This window comes from Emydura macquarii, unplaced genomic scaffold (assembly GCF_026122565.2).
Source record: "Emydura macquarii macquarii isolate MOO-44397 ecotype Brisbane River unplaced genomic scaffold, CSIRO-AGI_Emac_v2 contig_3603, whole genome shotgun sequence".
Taxonomy (NCBI): Eukaryota; Metazoa; Chordata; order Testudines; family Chelidae; genus Emydura; species Emydura macquarii.
The window spans coordinates 6,648,193-6,668,566 of record NW_027133740.1 but is presented as its reverse complement, the minus strand read 5'-3'; the positions used below and the strand labels follow the sequence as shown (position 1 = coordinate 6,668,566).

Below are 20,374 nucleotides of genomic sequence, written 5' to 3'. Positions count from 1 at the left end.
GGAGGGGGCAGTACCACTACTTCCACAGCTGTGTTTTTGTGGGTCAGGCATGCTGTGAGAACACCTACTTGAGGAATGGGGCCTCGTTGGTGAATGAGGTTTAGCTGCGTAGCAGCTCAGCAGGACTTAGGTTGCTTTGCACGTATGCCCTGGCAGACGTTGGCACCCAGGGAACTTTACCAGCGTGCACACCCGCACTTAGGCAATGTAGGCACCTACACGGCTAGGAGGCAGCTAAGCAGGGTTCCAAGGATCTACATTTTGGATTTAGGCGCCCCAAAGTGGCAGTTAGGTTAATAACTTACTTTGTGGGCATAGCTCTAAAGTGACTTAGGCTGTGTCTACACTACAGCTATGTCGGACTGGCATGTGAAGCGGTGTGAGCCCTGCCCAATATCGCTGTGCCAGCAAACGCCCCTAATGTAGACACAGTTATACTAGCAAAACTGTGCTTTTCCCATTACAGCTTGTTTCCCTCAGAGGGGAGTGGAATAAAATAAGCTGTGCTGGTAAAAGCACCGCATGGCCGGGATGGTATGTCTGCACTAAGCTCGCTGGACCAGTATAGTTACCGGCAGGGTACACAGGGGAAGCGCAGAGATGGCGTTAGATGGCGAAGTCCCATTTTTAAAAGTGACTTAGGTACTTAGGCCCAGCAACTCCAAGGTGTTTATGTGCCTAGTTCCTGCTGAAATCGAGGAAGATCTGGGCCTCTGGCCTTGCAGTGCTGAACTGAGCCACACCTTTACGAAGCTGCACCCTACAGCCTGGTTTTCTGCAGCTCAGGGCATCCATTCATTTCAGATGGATTGTCAGGTGGATGCGTAGCACTTCTGTGAGTAAGACCCGCACGCTGGGCACCTGAAAAAGGAGGGTCCCCTTATTTCTAGGCCACTTTTGTAGAGCAGGATAAAAGCCACACACCTTTAGTCTCTAATAAAAGGAGAACGTGGGAAAGATGCAGCAATGGCTATTTCTCCACCGGGTTTAAATAAACAAGATGATTTTGAATAAGATGCAAGCCAAGCTGCCTGCAAACATTTATTTCTGCCAGTTAAGACTAATGAAGTGCAGGAGCTCCTTGCAAAGGATGAGCCATCGTGAGAGGACACCTCATTAATTTGAAGGCAGGCCCTGGTTGTCCCAACTGTCAAAACTTGCACGGTATGAATGTCCTTGCTGCCTTCCTCGACATGTCTTGGAGGGCAGGGGGGAGGAGAAGATAATATCATATTTCCCCAGAGATCAGTGCTGCTGTATGCTTTGAAGCCTCTTCATTTTCATTTTCTGCCTCCTGGCCATTCTGAGCTTTTTGGTCTTTAAGAAGCTGTCTTCTAATTGGTATAAGAAGTCTTCAATTATTCCAACCTGCAAAGAGAAATAAATAAATGTCAAAGGTATGTTCCCCCCTGCAAATAAACACAAAAAGCGTTTCCTCAAATAGGTTTGTTCTTTCAAAATAAATTCTTTTTTTTAATAAAAAATTAATTTACGGAATAAACATTGGTTGGTGTATCTGTATCTAAATATTGTTTTGTCCCTTTCCACTGGGATTGAATTTACTTTACTGATGTGGAATAGACTCTTTCACTGGGTTCTGCACACTGGAAATAGGAATTTATCACAGCACTGTCTTTTAATGGCATTGAAAAACAGTCCTTTTAAAAGGAGGCATGATGAGGAAATTAATCTCAAGCAAATTTTTCTGATAAGGAAAGAAATGCGGAAAGAGAACAGAGGCATCTGGCATTTATATGCTGAAAGTCAGCACAGGGAGAAAAATGAGTATTCCACATTGCCATGGCAAGAGTCATTTTTCTATTAAATCTAAATGAAGTTTTGAATAAATACATTTTCCCATGAAATATCATTCACCAGAGGATACAGTAAAAGACTAAAGGATGCAAAACAATAATTCCTGAGAATACCATCAGTCTCCTGTTAGAATAAAATCAAAATGATTCTAATAAATGGCACTTCAGATACACATACTTTTTTTCCTGTCAAAAACAGCTTAAAAACAATCTAAAACAGCATATACAAAATGGGATGGTGTACAGGTGTTCTGTAAACACTGATGCATATATATTTACATGGCTCTCCAGGTCCATAGTTCAGGTTTAGTCATACCCATTTTCATCCTCTGAAATGAGCAGCATTCTCATAAGGTGAACATGATGCTGACGACTTTGCATTTAATGATATACAAACCCATTCCAAAGCACCATATCTATAAGCATCTAACGAATCAATCTTCCAATTGCATTCTAAGATGCACGCTTAAAAAAAAAAAGGCTTAATCCATCATCCTGACACACGTTCAGTGGAGCGTTGCTTTTGTCATAACAGAACTAATCTGAGCACGGTTTACTACTGCACTTTACTTGTAGATTAGGGGCCAGGATCTGCTTCCATATGCCTCCAAAATGGGTGAGGCTACTACTGCAGTGTGACTCCTGACCTCCGGCGCTAAGCAGCTCCACTCCACCCGGGGTCTGCCTGGTGCATGTGCATATGGGGTGGGCGGGGGACATGGTAGGTGTTGTGTGTAAAAATCATGCAGGTCATGCACACTGACTCAGGGGTTTGCCTAGCAGGCCCCTCGGAGGCTTCTGCTGTAGTAGGCCCACAGTACGGTGTCGCCTGCTGTGACTTTTGGGGCAGCACCATCCCTGGAGTGTAGACTTTCAGTGGGGCACCTATACCCCGCACCTTGCTGGAAAGCCACTTGAAACTCTTGCACAGGTTGGGTTTTTTTCCCAGCTATCCTCGGCAACATGGTGCGTGCTCAGTGGTGGAATTTCACCCACATGTGGCTAAGTGCTCTGTCACAGTAGCATCTACAGGTGCCCACCAAGATTGAGGCCCCATTTCAGTGCGGACTGTACAAGGAGAGAATGTGAGACAGCCTCTGCCCCGAGGAGCTTACAATCCAGCCTAACGAGACAAAGGGTGAGTGAAAGGTAACGTTAACATCCCTGTTTTTAAAAAGCCCCCTCCCCATGGTGCCTAGGTATGAAAATACATACCCAAGGGCCCACAGGAAGGTTGTGGCTGAGCTGGGAACTGACCGCCCCAGTCCAGTACTTTACCTGCAAGACCAGCCTTCCACCCACGGCTAGATTAAAAAGCCACTTGTTTTTTTTCTTGAAGTTAACAAAATTGCTCTTTTCTTTCAGCCAAGCATATACCTTGGGGCGTAGCTCCTGAGTTTCTTCCCCTCAGGATAGTGTTTCCTAAACCTTGTTCAGAACAGGTTATATGGGGGGGTGGGGGAAATGGGAAAAGCTTTTCCTCTGGGTTCTTGAGATATAATAAACCAGTGCAGCACGGATCCCAAGATTGATAATGTCTCCGGAAAGCTCTGCATGGAATTATTTTCATAGATCAACTCACAACTCTTCTGCTATTGTATGCATATTATATTTATAACACATCTGTCAAAGCAAGACCCCCCCCAATAACTTCTAGTATGGCATAGCGAGGGAAGGTGGGAGAATAACAGTTGCTTCCATAACTGCTGTGCTACTGCCACAGCTGAGGCGCTGATGATGTTATTTGCATAGCAGTGATGGCATTCAAACCATACCTGACTTACAAGTAAAATGTATGCAGTGAGGCTGAGCAAGATTTAAATTACCATATGAACACAATGCAAATCCTGTCCTTTGACAAGATGATAGGAGGTGGGGGAATAGTTTAAAAATGGCTGTTAGGTGGCTGCACCTTTCAGTGATTCCTATTCATGGTTTTTAGCTTGCACATTTCCTTTCAAATGGTAAATTGGAGGCATTGTAAACGGAGCATATGGATGTCAGGTTGAAGGGTTATAGTCAGAAGATGGCATGAAAGAGGCTACTGTCACAGAGCAGGCTTTTCAGATGCTGTGGACATGGCTGTTGTAGAGAAAATGTTAGAAATATTTATAGCCAAATGGTGACGGTAGCTGATATCTGCCTTCTACGGACAGGGCAAATCCTGCAGCAACAGAACTAAGTGCTACAGTCCTTACTCAGGCAACATTACCACTGAAGTCAAAGGATTTGGTCCAGAGACCTGACACTAGTCAATAACGTTAGTGATTCTTGTGTGACTCATTTCAGGCCTGGTCCTATGCCCACTGGATCAGCCTTTCGGCTTCCATAGTGGGGAAAACCCCCCCTGTCTACAGTATAGAGATGCAGCACATTCCACCTTGACGTCAATGCCACGACTGGGCCTTTAGGATTATCCAATACAAGAAGCCAATACATGAGCTCCACCAATGACGTTTCATCCCAGGCGTAACATCCCTTAATGCCTTCCCTAGTTGCAAGCGATGCACTTCTATGCATCCAAGCGTACAGTGTCTTGGCTGACCCTGTGCGAGGGTGCAAACTTCCACGTACTGAGAGTCCATGAGGTCCATTTTCATTGAGGGACCAGACAACTTGGATTGCTACCCGTGCTTTGCTCTGTTGCTGCCATGAGCTGCACTCCCCCATCATGCCACACCACCCCTGCCTCCTGGCTGTGCAGAGGCAGCAGAAACCATTTCGACTCTGGATAGGCTTCCAAACAGCAGAGCAACAGCTGAACGAAATCTATACTCATGTTCTTTGGGTTCATGACGGGAATGGCCCCTTCACTGAGGTGGCTCTCCCCCCCAGGGCCCAATTTCAGGTTGTGCTTGACCCTGTTTCTTCTCACTGGGTCACTACAGACAGGTCCCAATGGACAGAGGAAACAGGGGAGATGTGGAAAGACATTGAAGAACGGAAAACAAAGAGAAAGAGGGAGAGATGGAAGAAAAAGGGGCACGAATACTTACACCAAACTAGACCTAAAATCTGCAGCAGAGCCCTCCATTTTGCAGTACAGCTGCATGACAGGCTGTAAGAGCAGTGGCAGCTCTGGCTAACTATAAAAATTGACGCTTTTGATGGAATGAACTATGTAACTGAATAATGGCAGTGCAGTTCATTCCTTGTGTGACTTCACCTGCTATTCAGTTCAAGTTCTGGTATGCTACCCCTAAAGTTTTTCTTGTGCCTTCAGAGTCTTGTATTGACAACACACCGTAGAAGCGGTCACTTGTGGAAACTGGAGGTTTTGGTAGCTGGGTAGTGGAAAGCGGGGGCATTTGATACTGAGAAAAGCATTTCCTCCCTGATCATCATAGTAACGAATGTGTGTATCCCAGGATCTCAAGCTGCTTCTCATGCCTAACAATGTTGACATGTAAGTTGTCCTAATTAAGTTTCATTGCTAATAACGAATAACCCATGGAGCTGCATAGAGAAGTCTATGCCCATCTCACAATTAATTTAAGTTATGCTATTGGCAGCCTAAGGAATACAACAGCATCATTTTCGGCTGGGTTCACACTTACAAGCTTTTATCGGTAGCCATATGAGTTTCTACTAAGGAAGTCAATGGAGTTCCGCTGGTTCTACAATGTAATTCTTTTCTGAGGGCATGTCTGCACAGCAAAGAAAAAACCTGCAGCTGGCCCGTGCCAGTCGATTCGGGCTCATGGAGTTCGGGCGTTGGGGCTGTGTCATTGCTGGGTAGACTTCCGGACTCAGGCTGGAGCCTGAGCTCTGTGACCCTCTCACCTCACAGGCTCCTAGAGCCTGGGCTCCCCGCCAAGCTCATAAGTCTATGCAGTGATGAAATAGCCCCGCAGCCCAAGCCAGCTGGCATGGGCCAGCCGCGGGGGTCTAGCTGCTGTGTAGACAAACCCTCAGCTGCTGGTCTATAATTCTGCATTAAGGACTATACGGGGCCCTGTGTATTTACTGATAGAGAGAAAAGCAACAGAGGCCAAACTGAGGAAAAGAGAAAAAGAAAAGAAAGCTGTAGAAAATTGAGACAGACTGATAACCTGGACGATGAACAGAGGATGAAAGAGACACAGAAAAAATAAATAACGGACGCAGAGTGGGGGAGGTTTTTAAAAATGGGAACTGGGACTATCAGAATGTGGCAAAATTATACTGCAAAGGGACTAACACGGAGAGGGCCAGGCTAGAGGGAGTCACAGTCCTCCAGGAGGAGGCCTTTATTAAAGAAAAAAGCTACAAACACAAGCAAAGAGGCTTCCACCCAGCTTGAGTTGGAGTTTTCTTTCTCTTGTTTACCAGAGACCACGCCCCATCTGGAACTTTGAACTCCATCCAGCGATGGCTAGTGGCTGAATGATATACTGTAAGTACGTCTCATTATGGAGAGCAAACCATAAATGAGACATGGGGAGTAAAGGGCTATTTTGCCCATCCTTCACTGTGTCAACTTATTCTGGACATTTTGCGTTGACTATAGCTGTCACTTCCAAATTAGAGAATAACCAGCCTCTGCACCTTCCTCTCCAACCCTCACCCCATTTCTTACCTCTCTCTGCTGGTGAGCCTAGGTCTTGTCCTGCTTCCCAGTCCCCAGCACCGAGAGGAGCTGCCATGGCTCTGGCAGGTTGAGGGCTCAGCCCACAGAGCGGGACCTGAGTGCCAGTCGCAATCCCGCCATGTGACATGCACGGTAGTTAGAAGAGTGCTGCGCAGCTGTGTGCGCATAGCTTACAGTGAGCATTGGTCCCAAGTGAAAAAAAACCCAGCAGTAGAAAAACTGGTCAAGGCTGTTACAAACCAGGCAGGTGGAAGCTCTAAGTGGAACCCAAAGTGAAAAGGATGAGGTACAAAACCGGATGTGCCATCAAACCATTAATCCACAGGCCTTGTGTTCCACTGACACACAGAACAAACCTTGTCTTCTCACTGCTGCTAAGACACATGCATGACCTGAAGGAGTTCCTTTTTTCCACTTTCCCACTTCACCTTTTTTTTTTTTAAAGACCATAAATGGAAGGATGGACGGTCCATGTCTGTCTGACATCAGTGCCACACACACAGGCATTTCCATTCTCACACGTCTTGAAAAGATGAAAGGTATAATTAATGCACTATAAATGACTGGATGGGCTACATGTCTATTACCCTGCACTATATGTTAATTCTGAATTCACTGTAGAAAAGAAGATGGTCTCTGGTTCATTTAACTACAAAGGCAAACAGCTCATATTTAACTAAAATGCTGCTACATTATGCTACAAAACTGTGCAGATATTGTAAATGGTTAAATACTTTCAGCAGATTTATTTAATATAGTTAATGCCAGGCTACAATGCCAATATGGGGTACTTTGATAACAGAATATGATTAATTTGAAGGCTGAACTGCAGAATTTCTTGTTAGTTGAGAAGAATATATGGCTTTTCCTTTAGCTGGGAGTTTGATTCAGAAACATTTTATTGCATTCTTGAAAGAGACATTAAATAGAACTCCATACAAAGATAAGGAAGAATATATGCCTTGTTTGAAGTGAATAAAGATATTTCCAGTCCTGACCCTACTCATTTTACCAATAATATCCTGCAATATCCTGAGGCTTGCCAGCGGGGAGGGGTAAGGTGGGTCAATGATAGTGAATGGAAATGCAGCAGACAACTGTCGACATTGCTCATCGGCCAGGAGAGAGCCCTGCTCAGGGCATTGTGATGGATCCCAGCCACGCCACTTTGCTGCTCCCTGGTTCAGGTCTATTCTCTGGGGGACATCCTATTTGCTTTTGGTAGGAAGGGAAAGGAGGGATGTAATTGGATGCATCTCACTTACTGCTGCGTATGGGCCAGCTGTGCTCACATTACTTGTATCCTGTGATTGCTGTCATGCCCAGATGGCTAGTTTTGGATACTTGCACCTAGCCACCAAGGGTCACTGTAGAAGTCTCCCTCATGAATGTGGTTTATATCCCTGTAGCAGATCACACCCTGTGTCTTGAATACCATTAGCAGCTGGATCATGGATATTACCATTATTATACTGACTTATCTGGGGGTCCCTTTAAGGGATAAAAATGATGTGGCGCCTGATTGGCTATGATGTCCTTATTCCTATTGTAGACTCTCCTGGTGTCTCATGTGGCTGCCAGCACTCAGTACTCACCCATCCCTTTAACTCTGCAGTCCCGTAAGCACACAGCAACTGGGTGGGGAGGCATCAGAGACAGCTAATTTCTGCGTCTCTTGTGTGCTTTTGATATGCAATGTCACGGGAGCAGGGAAAGGGAGAGCATGTGACACAGGCTCTTTCAGCCTGGCCATGTTCCTTCTTGAAAGACTACTTCCCTCCTCTTCTGATAGTGCTTGCTTCATACATACACTACCAGTACTCTCACAGAGAGCCCGACTGCTTTGGCTTTCTGTGCATTCGGTGCTGTTCTTCACTAGGACAAGGGCACCTTGCATAGTCTTTCTTAAAGATGCGGCAAACCCAAAAAGGATGATAGGGCCAAAGATGTATTATACAGTTATTATCCAGAGTCCAGGGTCTTTTCATCCAAGTCCTGATGGGTCACGGCTGTCACTAAACTTGTCACTTCTACACATAATTGCTACAGAAGGCTTGTCCCAAGGAAGAGATGTCCATGATCAGTGATTTTTTTCTTTGACAGGGTAACGAGTTTGGTGGATAGGGTGACATACCTGGACTTTAGCAAGGCTTTCACTACAGTCCCACATGACAGTCTGATAGGTAAGCTGGAGAAATGTGGCTTGCCGGAACTACCATTAAGTGAATCATAATTGGTTAAATAACTGCAAACAAACAGTAGCTATTAATGGAATGATATCAGAGTGGAAGGAAGTCTCAACTGGGGGTTCCACAGGGATCGCTTCTGGGTCGATGTTATTTAACATCTTTATTAATGACTTGGATGTAGGAATAGAATGCATACTGATCAAATATGCAGGTAACACAAAGCTAGAGGGGGTTGCAAACACTTTGGAGAATAGAGCTAAAATTCAAAGGGGTCTTGATAAATTGGAGAATTGGGCTATAGACAAGAAAATGGAACTCGTCAAAGACAAATGTAAGGTGCTGTACTTAGGAAGAAAAACAAAATGCACAAACATAGTTAAGTGGCTTAGCAGCAGCATTGCTGAGAAGGATTTGGGAGTTGTGGTGGATCATATCCTCAACATGATTCAGCAAGTCAATGCTGTTGCAAAAAAAAGCAAAGACAATTTTAGGTTTATTAACAGAGGCAAAGCATGAAACTGATGGGAGGTTCATAGTACCACTCTACTCGGTGCTGGTTAGATTTCAGCTGGAGTACTGTGTCCAATTTTGGCCACTAATGTATAGAAAGGATGTTGAGAAATTGGAAAGGATCCAGAGGTGAGTGACAAAGATGGGATGGAATGCAAGCCATATGAGCAAAGGCTGAAGGAACTGGGTATGTTTAGTTTGTAAAAGAGGAGATTAAGGGGGCACATGATAGCAGTCTTCAAATATCTGAAAGACTGCCATAAAAAAGATGGAGAAAAGTTGTTCTCTCTTGACACAGAGGGTAGGACAAGAGGCAATGGGTTCAAACTACAGCATAGGAGATTTACATTAAATCTCAGGAAAAACTTGCTATCTGTAAGAACAGTAGGACAATGGAACAGACTGCCTAGGGAGGCCATTGAAGCTTCTTCACTGGAGGTTTTCAGAAGGTTGTCTTGGATGGTTTAGATCTAACAAATCCTGCACCTTGGCATGGTCCCTTCTAACCCTATGATTCCAAACAATCAACAGGACGATGTTAACTTATCCAGTACACGGGAAAGCAGTTGTGGTCACATAACTAGATGCCTACATATTTTTTTAAAGGGGCAGCATGACAACTTCATAAATTTGAGCAGGAATACCTTCCATCAACCATGCTAGCTGCTAAAACAGATCAAAGGCTTTGCAAAAGCAGAAGATGCAGGAGTTAATATTCCATAGGGGCAAACCAATAGAGGAAAAGTATTTATCTGATCTTTAGAAAAAATTAGATAGATATGCAACAAGCCAATTTAGTTTTAACTCTGGAAGATGTGACACTTGGTAAAGTTGTCAAATGCGCAGAAGTCACTCAAGAGCCTATGTCCCAGTTTCCAAGGTGCCTAAATCTCATTGAACAAATCAGTGGGAATTAGGCCACCGTGGGGGCGGGGGAGGCGGAGCAGATTAAAAAAGATATTTAGGTGCCTACTGGCATTTTCAAAAGTACCTCAAGTTCTAGTTCATATTGCTATCAATGGGAATTAGGCACCTAGTGCAATTTTCAAAAGCACCTAGGCATCTATCTGCATCTTTAGGTGTTTAAATACCTTTAGAAATCTGGCCTATGTGATTTTGCTGCACTTGAAAATTTTATCCAAGAGCCATAAATTACATGTAGTGGCAGAATAAATTTTAAAACATTTGTATTTATTTCTATTAGTTAGGAACTACTGGTATTAGGAGGCAAAGGTGTTGACCTTCAACATCTTGAAACATCTCAACATCTTCATCCTTCATACTTTTATTTTACATTCAGGATTAACCAGCTTATAGAAAACCTCAGTGCAATAAACGTAGACAGTAAAACTCTATAGAAAAGGATATTGGAGAGAGGCTAGTGAGGTTTATATATGAAGCACAGGAGTAAGAGTTGAGAGGATGAGTAAAAGTGATGAGCAGAAATCTTTGAAGATTTTTATAAAAAAAGTAAGTGATGTGGTTTGCACAGATTCTGGGAGCAAAGGGTGCTCATTAGCTGGGAAAACTCTGGCCATAGAAATGCATGATTTTCCTCATTGCTGGAGTCCCAGCACTGTGGTCTCCTTTGCGGACTGCCTGCTGAGGTGAGTCAGGGGATGGAGGCAGAGGCAATGAATTAATGGGACTCCAGCAGCAGGCTGCAGCTGGCCGGGGGGAGGGTTGTGGCAGGAGCCACGCTGCTGCTTCCTCCCTTCTTGGGCTGCAGGGACACATGGAGATTTTGGGGGAGGGGGCCATGGCCCTGCTTGCCTGCTTTGTGCATGCCCCTGCTCTGGGGGATGACATGACTAATGTAAACCCTGGGAATGGTATAAACTTCAAAGAACTATGTGAAACAATGTGCCAGACAAGAATGATGGTTTAAAGTTAAGTCAGTTTCCCAGGAAATCTCTAAGGGGAGGTGAATGCAAATGTACTTCCCTGGTGATGCAAGAATTCAGCTTTTTGAAGATTCACCTTGAGGAGAGGATCGTTGTTTGCTGATCACCCGTTAAATGAGGACAAGATCAGAGGTCCAAATTGTATAAAGGAGAGACTTATAGATTCATGGGTGTTCTTGTTCTGGTCAAAAGATGTCACCACACAAAACCCCCGTGTTGTGGTTCAAAGGACTGACTCCTACCAGAGCCCTTGTTGGAGTTGGGATGATCTCTGGCGAGCTTATTAGCATGCGTTTTTTTAATATGTTTTCTCTGTAATGCTTTCACCTTAAAAATAAATGTGCTTGCTTAGGAAAAAGCTGTATTGTATTTTATAATTATTTATAGGCTCTGAAAAGAAAGCAAAGCAGGCCTACTTATGCATTCTGACTTACTGGGGAACTCATAGTGTAGGCAGGAAACTGTGCAACCTGGGAAAGTCCAGGATAGGTGATGGTTGAAGAACTAGGAGCCTAAATCTGGGTGCCTTGCTGACCACATAGAGGGAATACAGGTGCAGTTGCCCTGAACTGTGACATACACAATACACATAACTACTGTTTCCAGATCCAAAGCATTTACCTACAATTGTTTGACAACTTAATCTAAAAGATTGTGCAATTCTTGCCTTGGGCCTGCTTTCAGAAGAGGCCGCAATTTTGGAAGCTGATGCAAGAGATAAATACAATGTTTCTCTTTTGTATTTTGCACACATCTGGCTCATCTTCACTGCCATTCTTTAATGAAACAGGCATGTAAGGTGACAGACGGCTCTGTCATACATTTCCTTCCTAAAGGACTGAATTAGTAAAACACTGAAAAACGGTTCAATACGCACCGATAGGAAACAGGATGGTTGTAAGTATGCTAGCATTAATTTGGTGCTAAAAGCAGGTGGGGGAAGAGGATTGTTTCGCAATGAAAGTGTAAATAATAATAGTGATAGATTACATTTACTAAGTACTTGACAGCTTGAATAATCCAATTTCACTTCACCCCTGCAAACACTCCTATCAAGTATAGTGCTTACTATTACAAGTAGTCTTGATAACTCGTAGCATTTCTCTTAGTAGTGAGCATAATGCTTGGTAGTAAGAATTTGCAGGATTGGCTCCATATGCATACCTGACCATGGACAGGAGGGCAGCAGCTAAGCAGGGAATTTATGCACAGGGCGCTTCATGATAGCAAGGGCTAGGGAAATGTTAGCCCAAAATACCCAGGCCAGTCCCTATTTATAGGGAATGTGTAGCGGGATCTTCAATAGAACTGTGAAAATAATTGATTTGTCTGTTCACTGACAGTTCTGAAAAACTGGAAAAGAAAATTTATTTCAGGTAGCCTAGACACAAATAAACCAAAAAATTAAATTTTCAGTGAACCAAGAAGTCAGGGAAAATAATGCTTTGAGTCAACTGAAATGTTTTCATTTTGAGTGGTTTTTTTTTTTTTTAAATAATTGAAGAAAATTTCAAAATGAAAAGTTGTTTCAAATAGAAAAATTTAAATATTTTGTTTTAAAAAAAAACGTCAAAATGAAAGTTTTGATTCTTCTCATACTATTTTTTTCAGCCAAAACAATTTGATGAATTCGACATGAATTTGCAAAATGTGTAACACAACTTGAATCTACAATTTCCACTGAAAAACATTTTGGTAAACATTTTTTTGCCCAATGCCAATATTTAATGCCTCATGCCCTGTAACCTACTGGAAAAGGAGCTGACCACAATCAGCTGAGTTTTTTAAGGTTTAAAAGAGTACAATGTTGCTATATTTGACACCATTATTTAAACTTCTTCCCGTGAACAGTCTCTTCCTGCATCGTATATAGTGGAATAGGCCAAATATCTATAAATTAGGAGCTAGTGGCATTAAAAGTCACTTGTAGCACCAGAGCAGTCATTCCCTTCTCTCCCCAGTAGTAACATCCCACGTGTTTGGTTTTTATTACTGGCCTATCAACAACTTGGAGGCACATAAAAGGTCAGTGGTTTAGGTTAGTTCTAACATTAAGATAGACACTGGCCACTTGGGTGGATGAGGAGCTGGTAAAATGCAATCACTTTTTTCTGCATAGCTGGTGGGGTGAACTTAACCCCTTTCACCGTCATTATGAGGCAGAATGAGCAGCAAGTTCATAGAAATGCTCATATGACATTGTGAGCACCACATTCTTGCCATTTCCTCTCTTCTGCCTATTCTGTGCATGAGATAGAACCAGAGGGGTTACTTTCAAAGGCAGTGATTCACTTATGGACAGGAAGTTTTGGAAACTCTGAAAATTCCATCATTGCTTATACAAGTATAAAAGTGAAGATGATGACACGTTTTTATTATCACAACAATGCTATTGAATTTATTAGTTTAATTCTTTGGTTGTCTTTCCAACACTCCCATCCTGCATCAGTGGAGACAACGGTGCAGAATCTCATTTCCTACTCTAACTTCTCCTTCCCCTTTGAAAATTCCACTGGGCTCCCTGGCACCCACGTTCAAAATAGTCAACTCCCGCAGGGGTTTGCGTACCTCTGGTTGAGAACCACTGGATTAGATTACCTTTACATTTTTTTCCCACATCCACCTTCCAACATCAGCTATACCAAGTAAGTATAGTAGTATCCAGCATCCAGTGCTATTTAACGTCCCTCCTTCCATCAAGATATCAAGAGTCTCCCTTGTTGTTCCTACTCCTGACCTGAAGACTGTCTAGTCTATTCCCCTTTTCCATGGTTAGGTTTTCAATTAAGAGGGAATATCAGTGGAATACAGCAGTTCATTAAATAGCATCCTGTGGCTGCTGAATAAAGCATAGGCACTGGAAGCAAAGGTTAACTATCCAACAGTCTGTTTGCCTGGCAAAAATATAGGCTAATTTTATTCGATTTTATAGTCACATACATTAGTACTACTTTTTCCATATATTTATCCTTCTGTTAGTTACATCTGTTCTTTTATTCATTATTACATGTTTGGTCTGCTTTCAGATTTATGAAATAGTCATTCCACTGAGCTCAGCAAAAGACGGCCATAATAACTTATCTACATTGCAAAGTATGTAATGCCCTTGAGGTAAACTCAGATGTGAAGGTTTTATGAAGTGTCTCACATGTAGCAGCTCGGAGAAGTCTATTTGTCAACTTGTGGCTATTATTCAGTTGTTCCAAAGATGTTAAAAGGATCCTATTAAACCACAAGCTGTCCGTATTCCAAGGGAACTGAAAGGAGGAGAGGGAAAGATCTGTATTATTACATATGAAGATTAAAAAGATCTGTATTGGGCCCTGCTGCATTATTGTACCTTCCTTTGGTTGTGGAAGTTACCAGTTGGTAGGTTCTAACGTGCCTGTTTATCAACTTACATGCCCTCTCCACCCCGTCACGGTGGTATCTGGGCACCTTACACATATTAATGAATTGATTCTCCCAAGGGCGGGAAGTATTAATATTCCATTTATTTATTTATTTATTGTACAGTGGGGGGAACTAAGGCACAGCGTGATTAAGTGACTTGACCAATGTCGCACAAGATAGCTGTGGTAGAGCAGGGAATTGAATCTAAAACACCTGAGTCTTATAGACCATAGAGCTAGCTTTAGCATTTATTTTATTTAGCAGTAGCACTAAGAACCTACAGGCCTGTCTCCTGTAAGACATTGGCTTCACCAGTTAGCATAGGGCTTGAGGCCTATGAACTTTGGTGCAGATATATAGCCCAACAACAGTCACCCTAATTTTTGTGGAACTGGGAATGGAGTATTTAAGGGGGCAGTTTGTACCTACCCACATCAGGCAACCAGAGGAATATGACCTGACACCAACTTTTTGGATATTTTAGGATAGGAACTTCTGCAGATGTTTGACCACAAGAGTGCCATGGCAATGAATTGATGTATGTGATAATAAGCTGAGATATTTAATATACTAACCTGTAGGAGAAGGGGCACCCCAACATGTAGTAGGGTGAGCAAATACAAATAATGAAGAGGGGAGAAACCCCTAGGGAGTATGAACTAGGCATAGTGGCGTCAGCGTAATATACTATAAAAGTTGTATTCCCAGCCTCTGGCAGAAAAAGAGAGAGCTGTAGCCCTTGGGAGGTGTCAGGATGATGGCCACTGGTGATGATGACGAAGGTGTTGAGAAAGATAATGGCTAGCATTTCAGGTTGTTCTGCAAAGGATGGTGCGAGTATACGGATGTTCGGATGTACACTCTGTGCTATTTCTATCAACCTGGCTGGGTTAGAATGTTTGTGACTGTGCTAAATGTATTAATAAACCGTTACAAATACAGAAGAGTTCCTAAAGTGTGAATGTTGCAACCATGCACATCGGGGTTCCCAACTGAAAGTAATTTTGATAATACTAGGCTTGATCTCAGGGGTGCTGGACCAATTTTTATCATGGGGGTGCTGACAGCCATTGAACCAAACTGTAAACGCTGTATATAAGGGAAACCACTTCAAGCCTGCCTCACCTCCCACACCCTTAGTTCCAGGACCTATGCCTGATCATGGGACAAGAACTTGTCAAACTTCAGAATGATAACTGAGTATTCTTAAGTAATCAATATAATTAATACATGATCCATAGATCAAGGCTACAGTCCTGGCCCAGCGACTTGAACACAAGACAAAACTTCACGGTTGCAACCCCAAAAGTTATGGTTTTTAGGCTCTCGCAAGTTTAAGATGGGAGTTTCTTAAAACTGTAAAAAGAGGGATGAAAGTCAAAGATATTTTATTAATGTCCTTTCTCCTATATTGAAATGACTGAACATGAATTCCTCCTTCAATTACCCGAAAGGTCCTGAGTCCATGAGTCAGTGTTTCCTTGCAATAGTCAATGACATCGCTAACGCCTACAGCAGTCAGACAACGTACCCTGACACAAAGTCCTGCCTGGTAGATAGAAGATCATTTTAAATACAGGCACAGAACAGAAAGTGACAGTGCTAGTTCTTCAGCACTGCTCAGTAAATGTGCTTGAATGCTGACTTGGTGGGATTACCCTGATGAGGGAGAGGAAGGAAAGTTAGGTCTCTGTGGGTTAAACGTATCTAGTAGTATATGGGATAGAAAGTCCCCACTGCAGAACTGCCATTGATTCACCGCATGGAGGGTGAGCAGCAGCTGTTTAATGGGTACACAGGAGATCTCCAAATCCTCTACACATGGTGGAAGCAGGCTCTGTGTCAGCTCCACTTGGGAACATGGAAACTGGGCTGGGACTGGACATAAGCATGGCCAATGGATCCTTGATTACATGGATCCAGGGGCCACAACCTCCCCTGGAAGGGATGTGGAGAGATCTCAGCCTCTAGTCTAGCTTAGGGGATGGTGTGGAGGCACATGGACTGTGGGAGAGTTTTTATACCTGCCACCTGCAACATTAGCTTCCCTGCACAAATCACAGATACTTGGGCTTTGGGTGGAGGGTGAAGGGAGGTGACTTTCAGCTTCTCTGTACCTAATTCCTTGGCCAGTCTGCTGAGAATACCAGCTGGGATGTCAGGGATTAGTGAGCATTTTGTGGTCAGGCACCTGTTCACTAGAAAATGGACTGAGACTGCCTCCAACTCAAACAGCTGTCAGGTGCAATTATTTCAGCAACTTTGTACCTTGGCCAAATTTTATCTAGGTGGAATTCTCCATATCCCATTAATACACAGAAAGGCAGCCTCTTTACATTGCAATTTGCTTTTACCGATAAAATTACTTAGCTATTTTTTTCTTTGTTTCTAATACTTTAAAATAACATTTAGTCAGTATGATACATTCGGTGACAACATTCAATGGAAAAAGGCAAAGCCATCAATGAACTGGATGAGTGCAGAATCCCATAAACATCTGCATCCACCAAAATCTTATTTTTTTGTCACTCTTGCGGTTTAAAAATGGCCAGAATAATTTGAAATTAATTTGATAAGCTCTTTGTCCTATCACAGAAAGAAAAGAAATGCATTTCAAGGGCCTTTGCATATCAAGTTTCAGCCTGAGTGAATTTTTATGGTTGACAACGTTTAAAACCCAGAAAATCGTGGTTTGCAATGAGAATTCTGACAGACGCTTTAACCATTTTGGAAAATAGGCACAGCTATAATTCTGCTGCTTCAGAGAAAAATGTTGAGTGTTTTCATTAGGTGCAACCACTTCTTCTATTGAAGAAGCCAAACTTCAGCGGTGGCAATCTGGACTGCAGATTTTTTAAGAACTTTGCATTTATAACTGATTGCACAAGCTACACTGTGATCTCATGCTTGTTCCAGCACATTTAAATTAATTTAATGGCAATAAAGGATATTAACTAACTTGTAACTGTAGAAATCCACATACAGCTGTATGCATACTGCCACGTAATCAGTCACATGATGGCTGAGCAATTGAGAGCTCTTTGAGAAATTTGAACCATACAACCTCCATTCACCAGCTCTTCATCTCACCTAATCCTGCTCCTCAACTATCTGTTAGGGCTGTTTACTCTAGTCTAACATTCCTAACTAGAGCTGGTCAAAAAGTTCACAACAGAATGATTATCTGTCAGGAAATATGGTTTCTTTGAATTTGAAACTTTCTATGTGATTTTAATTAAATTTCATTTAGGGAAAAAAATGAAAAAAATGTGTTTTGATAAAATCAAAACAAAACATTTCATCCTTATCTAAATGGAACATTTAGATTTTTTGTTTAGAAATGTGTTAAATTTTCAATTAAATTATAATACACGATAAAATAAAATGCAAGTCAGAAACAGAACAAAGTGTTTCAATTGTATAAAAATGAAACATTTTGACTGACTGGAAAATAAATGTTTTCAAAAATTTTGTTTTTTGGGAAATTTCTAGGGTTTTGTTTTTGTTTTGTTCCAATTCAGAACAAAAAAATTTTTTCCCCCAAAGAATGGAAATTCTGAATTTTGGACAGCTCTATTCCTAACCATAGAACATTCTGTTCCGTTTGGACTAATTGGACTAATTCATGTTAAGGTCACACTGAAAAGGAGCAAAATACCCTGACCAAGATTTTAAAAAATGCATGGCTAAAGTTAGGATACCTAAAGCTTGATCCAGCACTTGTTGAAGTGTGTGGGGATCCTGCCATTAACTTCAGTGGGCATCCAATTAGGCCTTAAGTCAATATTTAGGTGCCTAGATAGAAGTGGCCTGATTTTCAAGAGTGCTGAGAACCCAGCAGCTTCTATTGAAGTCAATGTGAGCTCCAGGGTTGCTCCGCATTTTTGATAATCAGATTATTTATATAGGCACCTAACTATTGACTTAACATCTAATATATGGGGCCAAATATGGATTAGACTCCGTCCTTTAGGTTTCCATTTTTGAAAAAAATTGTCTCTTAGATTTGTTTTTTTTTTTTTTTCCATATTTCACTGTTCTATAATACCTCTCTGGTACCTCTGAATTATAGGCAGAGCTGATCATGCTGCCTATATGTAATTTTGCCCAACCCTTTTCACTATATGACTTTTTTGCAGTTGCTTATAACTTTGCCAAACTTGATCCATTCAGGTTGAAGTTTTCTATGCATTTTGCTGGGTGGCTGCCCTAGGCAGAATTTATCTGAAAAATTTCAGCAAAAATAGTTTAGCTGTTTCCAAGAATTAGGTTAGGGAAAAATCTGTAGTTTTGCCCTTTTTATACAATATATTATATTAAGATATAATTGTTTCATTCAGAAGCTCTACTGCCCCCATATTTCGGAGCAGGGACTTGAAATTTGCTCTTTGTGTCAGGGATATGCCTTTTGCCATCTTCATGAATATTTGGCTAAGTTAAAAGCCTTTGAAAAATCTCAGATCTCACATGCTCGGTACAGACTTGTTAAGACTTTGGCAGCTAAATTCTCCAAAGGGCTCATATGCACTGAGCATACTCCCAGCCCTCGCAGCTTGTTGGAATGTCATAAGCATATATAGTGAATGTACATAAAGTACATAAGCATATATAGTGAATGATGTTGAATAGGCCAGGGTAATACTTACACTAAGCTTGCTGGCTTTGATCTAATCTTTGACATGGGTGTTTGCCTTGCTAATATGCCCTTATGTGAACTTGCTTAAGAGTATTGTATAGAACAAACGTCATGTTTTGTTCCCAGAATGAACTGACTTGGAGGATATTACATCGCTAAGAGGAAGTTATCAGCACAGTGAACACACAAAATATGCTACCCAAAAGTCCGTATACCGAGCAAAGGGTGAAAGGCCTGGTTAGCAAGCACGATCAGTCCATGATCGGGGTAATAAACCAATTAGAAGAGAGATATAACAACATGGAAATAGAATGGACAGCAAAAATTAAGTAAACTGAAGTTTGCACTTGCATATTGTACAGGTTATGAAAGACATACTGCTTAATGTTGATTGGATGGAAATAGAATGCAACTGCTGCTCCTGGCGGCTGCAGATCACTGAGATGGTCACACCGGGCACCAGAACCAAGAGCCGGGAGACTATTTCTCCTGTACTCTCAGTGGTCCTTTGGTGGCATGCTGGCAGCATGGGAGAAGAGGACAAAGCAGAATGACTGCACAGAGAAGCGCTGGACCCATGGGGCAGGGAGGGAGTAAGGATGGAAGGGAGAGGGGTCATAGGGAGTAGATTGGGCCGAGGAGCCTGCGGCAATAGTGAGACTGGGAGCCGGTGTGTGTTTGTGTGTGTGTGTGTGGTGTGTGACACAAGAGAGAGAGAGATCATGTAATTAAACACAGCATCACAATGCCAATAATAAAGTTGCCCAGTCAATCTTAATTTTGATATTTTCTACCTTTGAGTGCTTGACTTTGCAAATGTAATATTTGTTTAACATAGATTTGCGTGTGTGATGTATTACAGGCTGTTTTATTTGGAGTACTGTATACCTCAGACAAAACCATTCCACAGGCCTGTGGCTCAAACTGGAACTGTTTGGGAGACACCTAATTATACAAAGAGATAATCTAAAAGCACCAAATTCTGCCACCAGATATGAGCACACCACTCATACTGCTCCATGGAAGTTGCTTCTGTGTATGTGAGGCTAGAAATTGGCCCTTTTAACTAAGAGGAAGGGGTACCTGTAAGTGAGGCATAAAGCAGATGGATCTTTGTGGACTTTCAATTAACTGTTTGTATTCATTTTAGATTTTTATATCAATGTTTAGTTATTATTTATGAAAGGAAACATTATAAGCATTAAAATATCCTCTCATGGGATCTGTGGGCAGATGTGAGATAATCAAAAGATACACCAATTGCAGAGCAAAATTTTGTGAATATCATAGCATTTCTTTTATTTCTTCATATTTCTAATAAAATATGACAAAAATACATCTGTTTATTACTCTAGATA

At 42.1% G+C, this 20,374-nt stretch overlaps 1 protein-coding gene across 1 annotated transcript in view; it reads right to left on the bottom strand.

The window, feature by feature from the left end:
- Positions 1 to 1,023: 1,023 nt before the first annotated feature.
- SPATA16 (spermatogenesis associated 16) overlaps positions 1,024 to 20,374 on the bottom strand; it is a 175,842-nt gene continuing 156,491 nt past the window's right edge. The window contains exon 11 of the mRNA XM_067536563.1: positions 1,024 to 1,368. Within this exon, the coding sequence (XP_067392664.1) occupies positions 1,246 to 1,368 (123 nt within the window). The 3' untranslated portion in view covers positions 1,024 to 1,245. The remainder of the gene's footprint in view (positions 1,369 to 20,374) is intronic.